The sequence below is a fragment of the Protopterus annectens genome, chromosome 16.part0 (genome assembly GCF_019279795.1).
Source record: "Protopterus annectens isolate FY-2018-M chromosome 16.part0, PAN1.0, whole genome shotgun sequence".
In the NCBI taxonomy this organism is placed as follows: Eukaryota; Metazoa; Chordata; order Ceratodontiformes; family Protopteridae; genus Protopterus; species Protopterus annectens.
This window is the reverse complement of record NC_056750.1, coordinates 759960892-759980989: the sequence shown is the minus strand read 5'-3', so window position 1 is coordinate 759980989 and position 20098 is coordinate 759960892. Positions and strand designations below refer to the sequence as shown.

The 20098-nt window shown below is 38.6% G+C and overlaps 1 protein-coding gene across 8 annotated transcripts in view; it reads right to left on the bottom strand.

Moving 5' to 3' along the window:
• TNC (tenascin C) overlaps positions 1-20098 on the bottom strand; it is a 223528-nt gene that overhangs the window by 55444 nt on the left and 147986 nt on the right. For 3 of the 8 annotated variants that reach the window (XM_044058609.1, XM_044058610.1, XM_044058611.1), the window contains exons 12-13: positions 14262-14531; positions 7880-8152 (exon numbers count right to left, since the gene is read on the bottom strand). The exons of 3 other annotated variants lie outside the window; for them this stretch is intronic. In XM_044058609.1, the coding sequence (XP_043914544.1) occupies positions 7880-8152; positions 14262-14531 (543 nt within the window). The remainder of the gene's footprint in view (positions 1-7879; positions 8153-14261; positions 14532-20098) is intronic. 2 more of the 8 variants (XM_044058612.1, XM_044058613.1) reach the window with 1 other exon arrangement.

The following is a 20098-nucleotide window of genomic DNA, read 5'->3' as shown; positions in this document are numbered from 1 at the left end:
ATCCAAAATGGGTCTCCAGTCCCCTGTTTTCTTTGGAACCAAAAAGAATTTGGAGTAGATTCCGGATCCTTGCTGGTCTGCTGGCACTGGCTGAATAGCTCTTTTTGCAAGCAACTTTGAAATTTCCAACGCTGCTTGATCCCTTTGAGCGGGTGGAACATCTGGAAGGGATTTTTTTGATTGATTTGGAATACGAAAGAACGGAATGGAATAGCCTTCGGAAATGATGGACTGTACCCACTTGTCTTGAGTTAGGGATCGCCAGGCTTCTGGGTACAGTGACAATCTTCCCCCGACTGCCTCCGAAGGTGGACAGTTGGGCAACACCTCAGGGATGCTGAAAGGGCTTATCGGAAAAGGTTTCTCGATTGCCCTGGTTCTGCGGACCCCCCCTGCCTCTAGGGCGACGTCTACCATTATTGTTCCCTCCTCTGCCTCTGGAGGGGAACCGACTCTGTGCGGCAGGCAAAGTCCCTTGAGATTGTTTGCGGAACCACATTTTCCCACTTTTCTGGCCTTTGGGGTAAGGTCTAGAAGGAGTAGAAAAACGGACTCCGACGGCAGAAAGAGTTTTGTCATCCGTCTCGCACCTCGTCAGGGTTTCTTTCACTTGAGGACCAAAGAGAGCTGATCCATCAAACGGGGAATTAGTGAAAGACGTTTTAAAGGGGTCCGCAAAATTGCATAGCCGCATCCAGGCATGCCGGCGTAAGGCCACACCTGTCCCTGCGGCTCTGCTCGCTCCATCAGCCGCATATGAAAGGAGGCGCATGGAGGAGTTAGCTATAGAATTTAGGGTAGCCAGCTGAGTGTTCATCCTGTCCTGAAAACCCGCAGCTGTAGGATCCTTCAACATGTCACTCGCTTCCTTGATCAAATCTCTTTGAAGACGAGTGAAATGGCATAGGTAGTTCAGCGAACGCATAGCAAACGTCGCTGACGAAAACATCCGCTTCCCATACCTGTCCATAGACCTAGATTCCTTGTTAGGAGGATGGACAGGCACCGAAGGATCAGCTAGTTCCTTCTTAGTGGCAGCAGCTACCACCATAGCATCCACAGAAACTCCCTTGGTCAGAAATTGTTTATCTGCTGGTGCTGTGATAAACTTCGAAGGTCTCCTGGGGGTGGGGTCCACTGAGTCAGGAGCCGTCCAAGCCTTTTTTGCTACCACCTGCATGAGGGGGTCAAAGGGGGGGGACACCCAGGAGGTGGAAGGGCGAGAGCCAAATGCCTCAAGATACACAGATTCATCCTCCGAAGGGTTAAGGGCTGGCCAATTTCCCCTCTGTTTCAGGATTTCTAGAATGTCTGCAAAGGAGACATCTTCAGAAGGGGAATGGGGGGAACCCTCGGAATCCTCTAAATCTGTGTCAGTGGTGACAGACTCAGGTGAGTCTATGTGCTTCCTCTTACACTTTCTCTTCCTAGGGGGCTCCCCTGCCTATTCAGGAGAGGCCTCGAAGAGGATGAGATCCCACAGGGGATTCTTGAGGAGCTGGCTCTCTGCGGTCTGGGATGAGGGAGTGAGTAGACATAACCTGAGGCACCGAAGAGGGAGGGGCGGACGGAGCCGACTGTAGAGTTGAACCAGGTTCCAACACACTCCGCATGACCTCGAACGCACCCCTGTCAGGCAGAGCCAGAGGTCCCCGCCCGGTGCTGAGAACCCCCCTCGGCACCGACAGTGATGGCTCCGAGGCCGATGTCGGAGCTGAACTCACCAGCGCCGAGGCACCGAGAGAGAGAGCGGGGTCGGACAAGGGTCCGATGCCACTCACCCCCTCGGAGCCGACGAGGGAAGTCCGGCGCCGAGATTCTTCCAAGGAAGAAATCGGAGCCGACGACGGAGCCGAAGACAATTGTATCGGCTCCGACGCTACCACAGTCTCGGTTCCGAAACGCCCCGGCTCCGAGCTCAAAGGAGTCGGAGGAGGAACATTTTGAGGGACAGGGTCAAGCCTCGACTGATGAGTCGGGCTCTGAAGCATATGGGCCAGTGCTTCGGACTTAAGAAGTCGACTCACTACCCTCTGAAGGTCATGATCCGAAAGCCTCGATGACCTAGAGGAGTGAGACCTATGGCTCCGTTCAGACAGCAAGGGAGACGCTGGAGCCAAATGAACGGAGCCAAGGGATGGTGACCTAGACCTCTTTGTAGATGTCGGCTCCGATGGTCTGATCGGAGCCGACACAGGAATTTCTAATGCCTCGGCTCCAGCCGGAGCCGAGGGAACCACAGAAGCTGCAGTCTGAGACTCATCGGCTCCAGCCGGAGCTGATGCAGCAGGAGGTTTCGAAGCCTTAGGCCTCGACTCAGAAGCTGGAGTCGAGGACCTAGAAGCCTTAGAGGGTTTGCCCGAAGTAGCAGTAAGGGAACCCTCAGGCTTAAGCAAACCTCTTAAAATGAGTTTATTTTTTCTTTCCTGCAGGACTCTAGGGCTGAAGCCATGGCATACAGCACAAGAGTCCTGCAGGTGTAAAGGTCCCAGGCAGTACACACAAGAAGTGTGACCGTCTGTCAGAGACATTTTCTGACAGCACGAGTCACACTTCTTGAAGCCTAAGACCTTTGAGTCCTTAGACATTGTTAAGGAAAGTGTAACCACACACACACTCAAACACACCGATTACACTTTACACAAGTTTAACTAAAAAAAAATACACTTTACACAAGTTTTTTTAGATCCCTAACAAAAAACACATACACTCCACTAAGGGGAAGGAAGGGCCCGAAGGCCTGAGGGAAGAACTTATAAGTTCTTTGTGGAAAAAAAGGGTGGATAAACAGAAGGAAAAGGGTCTAAATCCACTAATTTAAGGGAAATAACTATAATAGGTTAAATTAAAGGGGTTTAAATAGACTATAGATTACTCTATAATAACTGACCTGAAGCCGGTAGAAACCAAACACCTCGATCGCTGTAGCGGCAAACGAGATCTGGGGTAATACCGCCTAGCATTGTGGGATATAAGGGGAGCCTCGAGCCGGTGGAACCATCTCTCGAGCTTTGAGAGTGGCCGAGTCGGAGCCGAGGTCGGCACCGAACCCATCCAGCAAGAATGAAGGCGAGATAGACAACTTAACATCTGCTGTTCTGTATGTTCAGAATTTAGGGATTTCTACTTTATTGGGTCGATTAAACATTGTTAACTGTTTTAAGGATTCACTGAAATAATATAGACCGTTCTTATCATGTGACTCACACAGATGGTTGATTAGTGATATTTCCACATTTTATCCTCTGTTCTGAGAATCTGAGAATGAATGGAAGTGTGTCCAATTCTCAAGTATATCTTTTCTTTTTGACTTATTTTAAGATTCTTTTTTCTGTATTGTGACTGAGGTCAACATCCTTATTTTTGTGCATAAGTATAGTAAATTTCTCCTCTTCTCATTCATGAATACTAAGAAGATGTTTTCATTTCATATCCCTGGTTTCTTAGAATCCTGTTTAGAAATCCCTTCTCCTCTCTGTTTTGTTAAAAGTTTGTTATTTCTTTAAAAAAAAATGGGAATTCCAAAACAATACATTTCTGGTTGACTGTCAGAGAACAGTGAAACAAGTTATTTAGGATCCAACACAGATTTTCTAATATTGCTTCAATAGCTTTCAGACAACATAAGTCCTTAGTTAGATGCCACTAAGTTACTAAACTTACTGCATTGGAAACAAGTCAAATTATTTTCTGATTTGCATACATGTTGCATACAAAAGATTGGCGCTTATAAGATGTCCCCATCTTAATATACCCTACCACCACTGACCCCTTTTTCTAGATCTTATATGAAGGTCTATTTGTTTGTCCAGCCTGACATCATAACTCCCCAGTCATCAGTTTTGATTGGCTCATATTTATAGTGGATGGTGCTGTACACTTTCTGATAACCCATTTGTTCCCAAATATCTATCATCTTCCTGATCTTAGAGCCTTGACTTGTGAACACCAAGTCAAACACTGCTTTTTTATGAGGAGAGCATAAAATGAGAATGTATTCTTTGGTGGAACTGCAGAGGGATTAGGTGAACATTTTGGATATTTTATTCACCCATTAATGACGACTTTCTTTTCTTTACCATCCAATGCTAACATTTGCGTTTTTATTTCTCTTGAAAGAAGCGTCAGACATGTGCCTCTTGTTTAGAAGTTAGCTTGCAATGACCCTTCCTTGTTGCTTGATTTGTTCTGTTACTTTGACCTTTTCTGCTATACAGAAGACTATCCCTCTGTTTTATCAACTATCTGACATAACCTGCATAATTAATCCCAGCCATGGTCTTCTGTGTAGTATTTCTTTCTGCATACAAAGTCAACAGCAGTTTTTTCTTGCCTTCATTGTGAATGCTAGTATTCATTGATGTCTGTTTTTTCTTTACTATCAGCCAATTTTTGTTTTATCCATGTACTCATTTACCACTGATCCCCTGCAGTTTCTGTTCCTAATATCAGAGTTTGTTACTCGTGATCTGTTCCCTTCACAATACAATCTCCAAATGGTTTTGTATGCTTTCCCCTTATTATATTTAAATTCTTTTAAGTGAAAAGCTTAAATGCATCGTTTGCACTCTCACCTCCACAACCAGGCACATGCGTACTAGTCCACCACTACAAGACTGCGGCCTTCAGAGTGGATTCTTATACACAGAATCCAAAGCCATCTGATCCAATTTGGCAGTATAGCTCATACACGTAAAACCAGGATCTGCTAAGAACATTCAGCCTAAAGCTTTCTGTATTTTATTTGGCAAACATCTATGTGTCTTCCCACTTTTCAGTATAACTCCAAGGTCACACCTGAAGATACAGCTGCTTCATGGCTTCTTCAGATAATAACGAGTAAAAACATGAAGAAAAGCACTTGTTGAAATCCATTATGTTTAGTATTCTTTTCCCATGCGTGTCGTGGACAAGATCATCAAGAATGTCGTCTTGTGTGCTATACTCATTAAAAGCATCTCCCTTATTCTGCAACTTCTGTCCTGCACTGCTCAAATTCTCATGCAGCTCATCTATGTATAGACAAAGGCATCCAGGTTTTCACCCACTACTGTTATCAGCATAATCCAGTAGATTCTCCCTTCTCCCTCTTAGCCCTGGTATCAAGTTGGACACCTTATATATCATTTTCCTCAGTCTGATGGCTAAGAATAGAGTCCTCCCACCATGTCATACATACACACTCACACGTGCACACACACACACACACACACACACACACACACACACACAAAATGTCATGTGAACAATTAAGCAGATTTCTTTTTCTTTATCTACATCCCAATCAATAACTTTTCAGCACTACCTGCATCAAATTAATATATTACTTTTATTCTGCATACAGTTTAAAATTATGATATGGATTTTAAGGGCTTATGAATTTAAAGAGTGACTTGTATTTCAGATGATAAGTCTCAAAAGGTTATTGTGTAATACTATAAACTAAGAGCCATGGACATCTTGTCTATCTGTTGTATAATTTTCATATTCAAATCAAGATATGAAATATTATCACCCTAGGATGTCTGATGTCCCTTCTTCTTTTTGTGAGGGAATATTATAGCCAACTGGGATTGCTAGAAGGGCAATACATTTTTAATCCTCTACGGACATTACTGTGGTGTGACACAACAATTTCTTTGATCTGTATCTCAAAATATGCAAGATATAGCTTTCAGAATACCAGTTAGTTATGAATAGCTTTCAGAATACCAATTAGTTATGACAACACTGCCACATTACTTTATAGTCTGGGATTTAGTTTATTATAATTTAATAACTTTCATATTTCTGTATGGTAATAACTAATTTCCCACATGTTTTAGAATATTAATAGAAATATTAAGCAAGTAATTAATAATGTAACTGTGTTTTGAAAAGATCTCTCTTTAAAATAAAGTTTGATTGCATTACATATGATGCACTTAACAATTATTAATTTTGCTTGTTATAAATATCTAGTGCTTTGAATTTCATTGACCTGACTTATTTTAGAATGAATAACTTTGGTCTGCTAGTGTGCCTATGAGAAAGTTGTGTATAACACTGCCTGGTTTTATATTTTGTTTTCATTTCTGTGGAAACAGCAATTAGCTGTGCTAAACTCAGATGTGTAATGAATGTATGGACTTCAGCTGTGATGTTATTAAGTCTGCACATTGAGGGTAGTGGTCAGACCTGTTTTATATGAAGTGGTTGAGTGAGTTAAGATATCCTTTTCACCAGCCAGATTGTGGCTGTTCCTGTGGATTTAGGGTGGTGGTTGCAGGAAGCATTGACTGCCCAGCAGTCATGACTGTTTCAAGGTGAGGCCCAAGTATTCTAAGTAATGCTAGTGACAATATGGGCATGCACAAGTATTATACAGTATGTCCCACATGTTAGAATGTTAGGTCAGATTGGCAGGTAGCAGCCACAGATAGCAACATAACACCCCTGTAGCAGGCATTATGGCAAGCAGCCACATAAGGGGAAACAATAGAGAACAGAAGTAGAATTTAGGACATACCTATTCCAGTTGTAATCCTAGCCTCAGATATGGTCCCCCAAAGCAATGAAGTTTTAGGGCACTATTTTCTACATGTGTGTATTAGGTCATGCTTTGAATGACACTCTGATAGTAATAACTCTCCTCCATGGTTTCACAAGTGTTCACTAGAGAAGGGGTTCCCTCTAATTATCAGTGATCTGAGCCTGCTGGAATATGGAGAGGGATGGGGCAAGCACAATGTGGTATGTTTCCTTCTTGTTACCTGCACCCCACCCACCCCGAAAGGAACATCTGCATACTGCAATGTTGTGTTTTTCACTAGTTCCTTTCCAGTCTTGTTATGGGCCTTTTGTTTCCCAATTTTTCTGAGATCTGTCCACTCTGTCTCAGTGATCAGAACCACAGAGACCTAAGCAACATCTTTAGAACCAAAATGCAGATGTGTCATAGAAAGTATCTGTAGCATGACAGCTAACATTATGTAGATTACCTTTAGATATGCAGCAATGTATACAACAACAATTAAACACGCACACATATAACAATACTAAGTACGTAAGATAGGTAAATGTACAGTGTAACCATTCATGGCCATGACACAGCATCCACATATCAGAATACTAAGTAAGGACAGGTTAATGTACAGTGTAACCATTTGAAGACTAGAATAAGTAAATGTACATAGCAGCCATTTGTGTGCCTTGCATCAGGCTTTGAATATGTAATAAAGATTTATAGATTTTTATAATACAAGACTATGGAGCTGAACAATATGAAATATGAAACAGAAAGTCTGGGTGTTTGTACTTCATATGACCCAAAGCGTATACTGGAAAATACCAAATGTTGTGAGAGAAGGACTGGACATTTATTTAAACTTCTAACTGAACAGTTTTGCATTTGTTTCTATCCCAGAAATAGTATAAAATCAAACATTTCTGAGACTCAAAACTTATCACAACATGTTGCCTAACATATAGACAAATATTTGTTGTGTCACGCCACAGTCTCACACAACCTAGTCTGATATACACTGACAGATATAGAGTCTATAAGAAATGCATAAATTATAATAACTTCATTAAATATCAAAACACATCTTTTGTTAAGAAATACACAATATTCATACTGTGGTTAGAGGATCTGGCATAAATAGCAGCCAATAAAGGGACAGGAAGTTAGAACTTCCAGAACACAGAAATTAAGCTTTAGGATTCTGAAGCCCTATTCAGATTTTTGTTTTACAAACAGCTAATTGTGTTGTTTTTATGAAACTGGAAACACAGTGTTAACAGACACTTCAGCAAATACATTGCATAAATGCAGAAAATATTTATTTGATTGAAAAACTAAAATATGAAGAAAGCCTATACAGTGTATAAACTGTACCTGTTGTGGCAACAGTGCTAACAGCCGGGTGACGATTCCCATGTGTTACTCCATGGAGGTAGGCAATGTAATCAGTGCTAGGCAAGAGCCCTGAGATATGAAAAGAATTGAAACTACCAGAAATGTTGTATTCCACAGGCTCCAGTAACCTGTTGGAATCAATAATTTCTAAAATAAAGTTTTCAAAGTATCCCTCTGTAGCTGTCCATGACAGATTGAAGCTTTCCGACGTAATGTCTGAAACAACTAGAGTATCAATTTCTCCTTCTTCAGCTAAAGAAAAAAAAGAAATAATTCTTAAAGAAAACAGCTTTCGTTTCTGATGCATGGAAATTCAGACATAAATATTTTAAATATTTAATGCAATCAGTGATTAAAGTCAGTTGGCTATACCTTACAAAACAGGTGAAACTGTAATCTTGCATATTTTCTTCCCATTAAGGGATAAGCTGTTTTATAAGTGTATGTTTCTTATTTATAGCAAATTACACGCAACACGTTCAACGAAAATAATACAGATATTTTAAATGCAGCAGCCAGACAGCTCAAATGGATCAATGTGAGCTGCTATAAATTTATCAGCACGTTGTGAGGCACTTTGCTCTTTTGTGCCAAATATTTTAAATATTTGATTTGCAAGATTAGGCACAAGCAGAAAAAAAATCATGTCAGCTCTAATGGGATAGAGGAAAAATTCCATTGCTATTACCCATGTGACCCAGGTTCCTTAAATGGCTTGGACAACTATGAGAGTTGGCACAGAGAAAGGGACAAGTGACAACACATAGCCTGCTTGCCTCTTTTCGAGAGAAGCTGTGGGTCACACATTTTAGGGTGTTCCTGGGTTAACATTTCCTCAGTAGAGGCTGGAAAAACATACTTGAGTTGCCTGTTCATAACATGATTTGTTAAAGCAAGTAGCAGCCCTGCTCCTGCCCCATAACATGTCCTCCTCACTAACTGGGTAGGTGCAGGGATTTAGAGTTAAATAAAACCTCAATCCACCACAAATGATGGCAAATTAAAAAAAAAAAACAGAAAAGAAGAATATAATTCCATTTTACAATGTCTCACATGTATATTATTTCCATTGAATCGTATTGATTCTTTAGAAAGATGTTCCATTCAACAATTACAAATGGCAATTTTATAATATGGATAAACCAACAAAGCTGGTATATTTTATAATGTCCTTATCCCTTAAATTCTGGATCAGAACTATATGCTATGTTGAATACATATGCACTTTCCAGAACCAAAAATTGTTTGCCCATTAACAGCTCAGAGCTGGCAATAGCTCAAAAGAATAATGGCAAATGCACTCAAGTGAAATGTTACAGCAGCAATTTCACATGAGAAGCAGGAGTTACATTTGTTTAGGGAATTTCTTATTAAACGTGTTGTATATGTCATTATAAAATACAATAAAAAATATGCAAGCAAATATGTATACCAAGAAACTTGGTGTGGCTTTTGCAAATAGATTATAAAATTACTCTAAGTAACAGAAATCAAACTGAAATAAATGGCAAACTAAGATGATATAACATGGTATACATTTAATATGCAGGCTGGAGCTATTTACGTAGTAATGTGAATACTTTTTTCATTTTGCTTCTTAGGCTTTCATGCATCAATCATTTTTAAACTGGCCATGGACAACTGCTCAGGGTTTACAACTTAAAAAAAAGGGAAAGGCCTCTAATATTCCATTAAACCAGAATTATAGTAATATCAGTCCAAAAAATATAAAAGCACAAGTGATGTAGTCTAAAAGAGTCTCAAATATGGTTGTTTTTAATGGAACCATGTTTCTGTTAGTGATTTAAGAAAATGCACTACAAAAGAGTCAGGTTATTTAGCCGTATAAGTTCACCATGAGTGAAAGTCTGAGTATGACAGTAGTTAAAGTGCCGGTCTCACAGTCCTTGGTTCTCCAGATAATTTCCAAGCTGGGGTGCTTTCTCCGTGGAGTCTGCATATACTTTCCGTCTCTAGGCAGCTATTCAATTGTTTTACTGGCTTCATTACACATATCAAAGACTTACTCTGAGGTGAATTAGAAATGCTTCAGAATTTGTGTGTGTGTATATGTGTGTGTGTGAGTGTGTCTGTGTGTGTGTGTGTCTGTCTGTCTGCCTGCCTGCCTGTATGTATGTGTTTGTTTCTTGTGATAAAGTTGTGATTATGACTAGGTCTCTGCTTTAACTGAGTTTCTTGATGAGATAGGACCTGGGTTTCCCTATATCCTGGAATGTATAAAGTAGGTGCTATAGAATGAATAAATGAAAGGACTGGTTCCATTCTCCTTGGAGTATGCTACACTGGGAGAAAAAAAAAATAAACATTCTGGTAAGGTACTGTAATGTAGAAAGGGATGTGACCTATACTGTGACCTGTCTTGAGACAAAAGAGAGAAGTAGTTCCACTTGAAATCAAATTGCCAAAATTATTAGAGTTTTAAACTGGACTGCCTTCATGAGGATTTTAACTTCAGTAATTATATTTTGAATTCTGCAAACAGGAACATTAAAATAAGCTTCTCTGTTCTCAGAACAGACCAAATCAAAAGGTGGAAGAAAGGGTTTGTGACACCGCAATTTGCTTGTAATAAGCGTTATCCTAAAATCTGACCATTGTGGTGACTGATCCAAGGGGACTGAAATATCGATTACTAGACTTTGTTGGTGAATCATTACTGGTTAGCCCAAGTAATCTTATCTATGCCCTGCTTAAATACGCAGCAGATCTTACCCATTCAGTAGGTATTTCTTCAGTCTTTACTCCATATAAGAAATACCGTACATTAACCACATTCATTCCACAATTCTTTGAATATTAAAATGAGATAAAGAAGATTGTTTTGGTTACCCCCCCCCCCCCCACACACAGATATAATTCTTCACTGCATATCTTACAACCCCCTGTGCCATACTTTTTCAGCTCTTGAACTCTATATTTGCATATTATCTGATTAAGACCAATATCCCTGCAATTGTCTTTTTCCTATAGAGACTCTTTCTGTTTTCATTTTTTTCTTTTTTGAATTCCTTAAAAAAGGCCACACTTTAAACCATTGCATTTCTACGTGTATCTTGCAGCTACATGTAGTGCAGAAAGGCAGGAATGGCCTTAGGTCAACTGGTGCCCTACGCAAAAGGGCTCCACAGCACCCCCATCACACCACCCGGTGCCCCATCCTGGTCTACCTACACCAAACATGTACTGGAAAAGTGCCCCTTCTAGAGTGGCGCCCTAGGCACCCGCCTAGTTGGCCTATGCCTAAGGCCGGCTATGCAGAAAGGTCAAATCCAGTTATAACTGGTCATGTCAGTAGGTAGTATGTCAACTGATCAATTGTCTGTGTGCATCCAGGTAGTGTAGAATTCTGTCTCCCTTATTTTGTGGATTATGGAAGAAAAATGGAAGTTGAAAGGTCCAGTTCAGATTTCCTTCTGTAATAGCTTTTGGCATAAAAGAGGGGTTAGGTAGTGCACAGAGTCAACTTGTCTTTGTAGAGTGGTAAGAAAGGTTCCCTGCATAAGGGCTTATAGTTGGGAGAACTTCATAGTACAAAATATAACAACACTGTTTTTCAGGTAAAGAATTTCAGAAGAGCAGAATCAACTGTTTCAAAAGGTGGTATGGCAGTTTTTCTAATACAGAATAGATACCATAATTCGGGTTCACTGTCATTCTTGGATTCCTTAGGTGAAGTTCTGCAATTACTTCATTATAGGGCCAGTTGCCAGTGAAGGATGAACAAACAAGCATGATGTGATTATATAGGATTGATGGCTCTTCAGAGAGGTGAAGGCTAAATCTTAAGAGAACAGCCTAGATAAATGCTGGAGAACCAAAGCTACCTCTGACTACTCTGTGTGCTGGAACCAGAGGGGGATCATTTCCATTTAGACAGGTAAAATTTCCTTGTAGATGGTCTTCTAGATTTCCTCACAATTGTTAGCAAAAGGTGGTCAAAAGGTAGTAATACCATACCTACCACCTATGACTTATGATTGCATCAGTACCTCACAAAGAACACCTTGCTTTTTCACCCTAATATGTCATTTTATTTATATCATTTCATTTTTCTGTGTAATTATTCAATGTTACAGAAGCTGACTGTATTCACAAAATATGTATTTTGTACCACAGCCATGCTTTGCTCTAGGTCAGGGCTGAAAATCCTTGTAGCAAATTCTACTTACTGCAAATAAGTAATGGCCTTTATTAATCATTTTGTAAATAAACTGACTACTTCTGTAGAATGTTTCTGGTAGCTTGTGAGTGCCTTCCTTTGCACTTAACATCTCAGTGTAATCTTAATACCATTTGCAAGGATTAGTGCAGTATGGGTTTGTATATAAACACCTAGGGTAATATGGGAAGGATTGAAAAGAAAAACAAAGCTAATAAAAAATCCTAAAATTCTCACATATCTGTTTAATAACTTACATTCTTAAAGAAATGTTGAACATGTTTCTCTTACTTTTAAATAGTAAAAATACTAGTCAGACTGGCAAGAAAAATCAAATAGTAGTGGCATTGATTTAATTTGCAACAACTGGCAGAGTTAATATTTCCTTCTATCATTTTGTAGGATCTTGAAGGTTTGGCAGTCAAACTAACATGAAAATAATGTAATACATAATCTGAGTTAACATTTTGGTCTCTGGTTTCCTTCGTTTTGCTGGCTAACAGTGAGACAGACTCTGGCATGAATTTACATTGAAGTGTTCATATATACACAATGAAGTTTCAGCCACACCTGAGGTTACTTTATGACAAGGCTGCCTTCTCCTAGCTTATTCATCACTTACATGTCACTACTTGGAAATATGACATATGGCAGGAAATAATATCATGGATCCAAACCTTGCCAGACAAAAAACCATATTTAGTTTAAAGAAGAAGTCTATGTTGGACCAGAACTCTCATAATTATATGCAGGTACATGTGTGTGTGTTTTTTTTGAAGAGGTTTGTTGTAAGTTTTCATTCATAATTGCTCTGAACGTCTGTAGCAATTGAATTAAATGTGTAGTTACACCATACATGTTAAAGAATATATGCAGTAATAATAGAGAAATAATGGATCTGACTGTTGATGTAAGTCTTTATTTTATTGTGGATTTTAAACTGAATTTTAAACCATAAGAACTTGTGTCATAACTGCACTGCTAAAAGAGGTGTTATGTAAAATTGTCTGTGGATCAGTAAAATATAAACTATGTACCCATGCCAGAAATTAAAGCTTTGATAGTGATATACATTACAATGACCAGATATCTATCTATGCAACTATTTATCTAGATGTAGAAAGTCAGATATATAGACTATTTAGTGTAGTCAGTTCAACAAGCCTTTTTTTCTTTTTCTTTTTTTGTTGGAGGTGACAGTAAAAAAGTGTCTCTCAAAAATTCACAAACACGGGGATAACATGAAGACTCCAAGAAGAAAATTAGCAGAGGGCAGGACTGAACCCAGATTCAGAGGTTGTGATACAGAAACTTTAACCACTGACATTGAAAATCCTTTGAAACAATAAATAATATCTGAGCACTTGTCCATGTTTTCCTTGCTTAAAATGTAACTTGCATAGTTACTTATATAACTAAACATTTTATCATTTATATGACTATAAAAGACAAGCTATACATCTCAGCTCAGACAGCTTCAACACAAAATTTTCAAGACAAGCTTAAGAGAGTAATTATTGACCTATGGTACTGAAATTTTTCTCGAGAAAATGGGGTTCAAAGAGCTAGAACAACATGTTCCTAGGAATTAGGGAAGAGATGTTCAGGGGTACATCTGGAACTTGTATCCAGTATTCACCATCTGCCTTTTAATTCCAGAATCCATGATAGAGTAGTTTATTCTAGAACTACAGATACAGTATTTTGTTTTGGAATATATACTGTGCAGTGATAGAAATGCACCACTTTAGGGGGATGGAGGAAAATTATGATTTAAGAAAATATGTTTTTTGTAGGGCAGAGGCTAACATCTGGGCTTGTTTGCTGATGTAATTCAGTAAAAGACTATTGCAGTGTGCTTAACTATTTTCCGAGATAACCAGATCTTGCCACCCCACTGACTTGGAAGAAATATAAAAGAGGAATGCTTTTTAAACCTTAAAACTACAAGACTGTTAACATTACTTTGATGAAAAGCCTTAGTCCACTATGAAAGTCAAAACCTACTAAAAGCAAATTTAAAACATAAGAAACATTTCAGTACTGAGGCATTCTGCAAATAAAAAGATACAGTAATTGTACTGTGAACATTCCATAAGCATCATGGACTTGTATTTTCTTTTGCAAAAAAATGAAACAAAGAAAAAGATTCATTGTGTTGAAGTAATGATAAAATTGTACCTGTGCTAGCTTCAGCAAACAGTGGATGTGTGTAATAATCATTAATTACCCCTTGTAAGGTGACATTATAAGTGGATGAAGCATTCAAACCAGTAACCTCAAAAGTGCGAACATCACCAGATATTACAAATTCCAGAGGCTCCACCAGCCTGTCAGACTCTTGGACCTGAATAACAAAATTCTGGTAGGTATCATCTGTGGTCCAGTAAAGACTAAAGCTCTCCCATTTTATATCTGATACCGTTAGGTTTTTCAGCTCAGGTTCTGACTCTGAATAAAAAAAAAATGCATAAACAGCTCATGACAACTCTATAAAGTGAATTCTCTACACACTCAATCATATCCATGACTGAAAGGTTTGATTATTTGTCTGTCAAATAAGTTTACAAATATTCAGATTTTTAAACTGATTCTCAGTTTAGTTCACAAACACTCAAAATTGTTTGTTATTGCTTCTCAGTTTTGTTGGAAAACTGCTTCTTAATATTTCAAGAGAGTCTCCAAACCAGCCTTTGATTTTAAAAGTAGTTATCCACACAAGAAATGTATTTTTATGTATTTTAACTTTATTACTAAGGAATTTTAATAAAATTTATTATAAATGCAGATATTTCATGCAGCTGTAGTGAAATATTTGGGTCCACATTAAGTGCTCATATACTGTTTGCTTATAACACACATGAATGGCTTGCCTCCCACTAATTTTATCCTACTAAATTACCTATCCCACCCATAAAGCAGCCCATGCAGAGCCCTAAGACTAAGAATACAACTCCACCTTGATCCCTAACCCTAACCAGATGCTGTAACTCCCTCTTCCTCCCTAAACCTAAATTTCCCAAGCAAAACCTATCCTGAAACATCCCTCCACCTCACTAAGTCTAAATTCTTCAAGTGTTCCCTAACCTTAAAACTGACTTTCCACTCCTTAATCTTAAATTCCCAGACTGGTACCTAACCTTTAAACTTCCTTCCCTCTCCATAATCCTAAATTTCTTTACTGCTCCCTAAACTTAGAAAAACCCTTCCACTCCCAAAATGTAAATTTCTCCCACTCTGTAAACATAAACTTCTGTCCTAATCCCGGACTAAACATAATGTATAAAATCTCATTCCTTTCTCTCCTCTCCCAATGGATTCTGTGCACTCCTTGTCTAAACATGAAGAATCCACAAAAATTTTGGACTGCCATTAATAACCTTCTTCAGCCCGGGCATTCTAGTACCCCTCCACCCCTAGAGTCAGAAAACAAAACCAATCTAGAAATTGCCAATGCCTTCAATACGTATTTTACAGAGACCATTCAAACCCTGGCCACACAGCTAACTTCTACAAACACTAACCTACCTAATTCCCAACATGACAATCTTCCTATTTTCAAGATAAAACCCATCTCAATCTCCTTTATCCAGAAACTAATTCACAAGCTAAAACCCTGTACACCCTCTGATGACAACCTTCCAGCTGAATACCTTCAACTTGCAGCCAGAGCAATTGCTCATCCTATAGCTATTCTCATTAACCGTACCATTTCTGAAAGCACTATCCCCAATCTTTGGAAAATCTCCCACATCATTACCTTACATAAAGGAGGCAACTCTAATGAGTACTCCAACTATAGGCCCATAGCACTACTCTCACCTTTAGCTAAGATCATGGAGAAATGTATCCATCATCAGCTAATAGACTACCTAACTAAAAATAACATCCTGGCCAGCTGCCAACATGGCTTTAGACCCTTTCATAGCACCACCACTGCCCTTCTATCTTTCACCAATACTATTAACACCAACCGGAACAATAACTACCTCTCATCTGCACTTTTCATTGACCTGTCAAAAGCCTTTGACATGGTCAAGCACTCCCTACTTATAAATACCCTACAATCCCTCTCTCTGGATTCTAATTCTATCCTTTGGTTCAAGTCTTACCTCAGCAACCGAAAACAAGCTGTTTTGTGGCAAAATCACTTGTCTTCGTAAGCAATGGAACATGCTGCCACCCAACCTAACCTCTATTTCCTCCTTTCCCCTCTTCAAACTTAATCTCAAAAATCACCTAAAACTTCAATGGTTATGCCCTTGCTGTAACCCTGACTAATATTCTACTATCAGCCTGTAACCTCACTTCTCTCTCTTCCTGTACATTACTACTCTGCCAACAAATGTTATGTAAATGTTATCTTCCACATTTTTATCCCGATGGTTTACTGTACAATGTTATGTTAATTCCTCCCTAATGTATGTGGCATTGCCTCTTATTGCTTTGTTTTTTCTATATTATTATTAAGTATGTGGAGCTTTTCTCCCCGGGCCTCTACTGAAAATGGAAATATCTCCAGCTAGACTAGCCCGGTCAACAAATGTAAAATAAATAAAAATAAATAAACATGTGCTTGAGCTGTAGCAAGCAACATGCCCCATCCATAGAGCCATCATACCTGCATGAGTCACAACCCATATGAGATGCAACACACCTGAGACCCTGTCTCTGAAGCTGTGGTCAGGACGTAGCATGGACTCAGTTGTAGCAGAGTTGAAAAGTTTACATAATAAAATGCCTGCAAGCTTCTATAGCTTTATTGACATCTAATGACACTTTTTTTGTATCTAGCTTACATATTTCTAGATTTCAGCAAACTTAAAACATTGCTTCCATACATGAAATCAATTTCTAGCTGGCTTCTCAAGCAACTTTTATGATTATCTACTTTTCCCAGCCTTTGACCCTAACATGAGACATCACCTTTCACACTAGTCCTGTCTTAGAGAGACCAGTGTATATGTCCACATACTAATCACTTTTTTTTTAAAGTTGGATTTATATGACTTGTATAACTAATAAAATAACACATAAGACTTAAACATTGTTTATTACTTTGCATCAAAAATGCTGAAAATATTTTTCTACAGGATGGTATATGTGGCTGTGTGTGTGTGTGTGTGTGTGTGTGTGTGTGTGTGTGTGTGTGTGTGTGTGTGTGTGTGTGTATGTATGTAACGATGCCAGAACATTAATTGGGTTAATATCTACATTCAAATCAATACTTGGGTTCATTAGTGTTTTAATATTTATTTTTAATTGCCTACTTCCCCTTTTAAAGTACCACTGCATCCTAGAATATTTTTTTCAGATAGTGCGCCAGTTAAAACTAATGAGGTCAACCTGGTTTATGAACCTAGAATGTCTGTAGAGTGCAAGCCCTGTTACTACACATATACCTTAATTTAAGCAATTCCAAGATACCCTCATCTTTCTGAGAGGTTAAATCCCATTTTTCATGATCTCATAGAAGGAAACAACATTTTGGGAAAGTGCAAATTTTCAGTCATTGAGATATAGATCTTCTCTTTGGATCCCTTGCCTTACGTCTTGGCCTATATATTTACTTTTCAGCCTAAGTATTACCATCACTCTAACCAGCATGACAGTGCTGATGCAGTCTGGGTGTCTGTGCTGCAGGTAACTAAGATCAGTTTTTAACTATGGTAAAATATTGTAAGCTACCAAGAAAAGGAGAACTGAGTAGCCACAAGTGAGTTCTTTTTTGTAAGGGTGGTTGAAAGTCCTATTGCTGTTTCAAAGCCCTTCTGCAGATGTCAGGGCATCAGCATTGATTGGGTGCTCCATATCACCAGTGCTGGTAATGCAAATACAGTGCTTCCATGTGGTGCAGGTACATGAGTTTTAACTTGACCATCTGCATGTTGCACCCTTCTGAAGTTGGAAGAAATATGCATAGTGTCATGAAAACAAACCCTTCCCCCTTTTCAGCTGTATAACTCCACGCACCCACCCACATTCTAAGGGAGGCTTACATGGATGAATATTCAGACAAAACAATGTATAATGGGTAGAAAGCCAAAGGGTCCGATGCCAGTGCATATGGTAAGAAATGAAAAAAAACTCTGCACTTAGTCTTACACAAGCACTTCATAAATATGTTTAATGAAACATATGTTTGCTGTTTTTGTCCTTTGATGCATATAATTGTTCCATTCATACTACAAAGTCATTCATTTTCTTCTTTACCATGTGTCTTGTGTAATTATTTTAAGGTATACCCCTTACTTTCATATTTTTGACAGTATTTTTGCAAGTTGCCTGGGATGTGTATGCCCTTAATGAGATTTTATTTCTGATGCACTAACCTGTAATCTGTGTGTGGCACCATTAAAAAATTGCCCTCTTTCCCTCTTCTGGTTGATCACTATATACCTTGATGCAGCATTCTGTAAGGCATCCTTATAATTAAGGAACTATGTCAGACTTGATTTAGATTATCATCTAAAACTAACCATATCCTTGTCCAGTTTTGTGACAGTTACCCCCCCCCCACCCCCACACATTTAAAAAGATTAATGCTTGGGAAAGTCATAATGCCAGGTTATGCAAAGTTACATCCATTCTGCAGATGACTAAGAGTTTAATATATTGTTTTTTTGGCCTTGAATGAAAATTGTTTTGGAATGAAGTAGGTGGTCTTACTCATTATGGACCCACCACTGTTATCAGATGCACCTCAGCTATGAAATGTGCATTTGTTTAGGTTTCCTAATTGGTTCCCTGTGTTATTTTTGGAAATTTTACAGCTGTAAACTGTTAACTGGCTTCATGCTGTAGTCCACATGTCTGTGTGTCTCTTCTAAAATGCTATGTGCATCTGTGTAAACATGTTAACTCATCAATGTCCATTTTGGTGCAAATTCAGCATTGCCAACAGATAGAATTGAAAAAAAATGTTGTCTTAATCATAGAGATACAAGAGATTTAGCCAGGTTCACCAGAGTCATGAATTTCATTGTCTGCAACACACTGCAACCTTCTTGGAGTAAAGAATGATAAAATTCTAGGCTACAGGAGGTCAAACCCTCTGTATGGGGATTGTGGGGGTTAGGGGATCTTTCCCCATCACAGTTTTTTTGGTTTTGCTAGTGCCTGATTACTGATGCTGCAGATGTCAACAAATTAGAGTTGCAGGGATTCTGTCAATAAATTCTTTTAAGCAAACCACCTAAGCAGATGCGACTCCTTGCCCCTGAAAAGGGGCACTTATGTTTTGCAATTTTATGTGATTAACAAGGGAATAAAAAAATAGGTTGTAGGATGAAATGGATGTTTAGATTTAGAAAGGAGCTCAGTTAAATATGTTTTTTTTCAAAGTATTTTGAGCTGTTACCTAAAATGGATGGAAATTAACAATTCTGTTTTTAATTGAGAGACCGTAACAAAAATAGCGACTGACATTAACTGACTGCAGAGTTTGTGAACATGCAGAATTAGAACCACTGTTCAATGTTTTGCCTCCTATATGTTTTTAAACTGCATGTCTCACACCTTCTACACCTGATCTGCCTGACACTTTACAAATCATGTTTCTGGGGCTCATCACTGTCTCTTTTATGTGTTAAATAACAGCTGTCTTTGTTGAAAAACAAGAGGTACTTGAGAGGAACTAAAATCTGCTACTTTTTATTTTCCTATAACTAATGTGGTATTACAGACTCCGTCTTATAAATCACTTTTACAAGATTCCTGTCCTAGTAAGCCCTTGCAGTTTGTGGTTTCTGCTTAAAAGAAACAGCAAATCTTCTGTAACTGTTGAAATGAGCTAGCAGAGGAATTTGACTGACTTGTTTAAAAGATAAATGACTTGCTTATGAAACAGTGACCTAATATGGCACTTTTTTTTTTACAAAGTTAAAAGATATCATCATGCCATGGTAGGATACACTATAAATTCTAAGTCTCTTTTTGGATAAAATGAAAATTTTTAACAAATTTTTATAAGTATTCATATACTGTTTGCAAATATTTATCTCAATACAAAAGAGCAA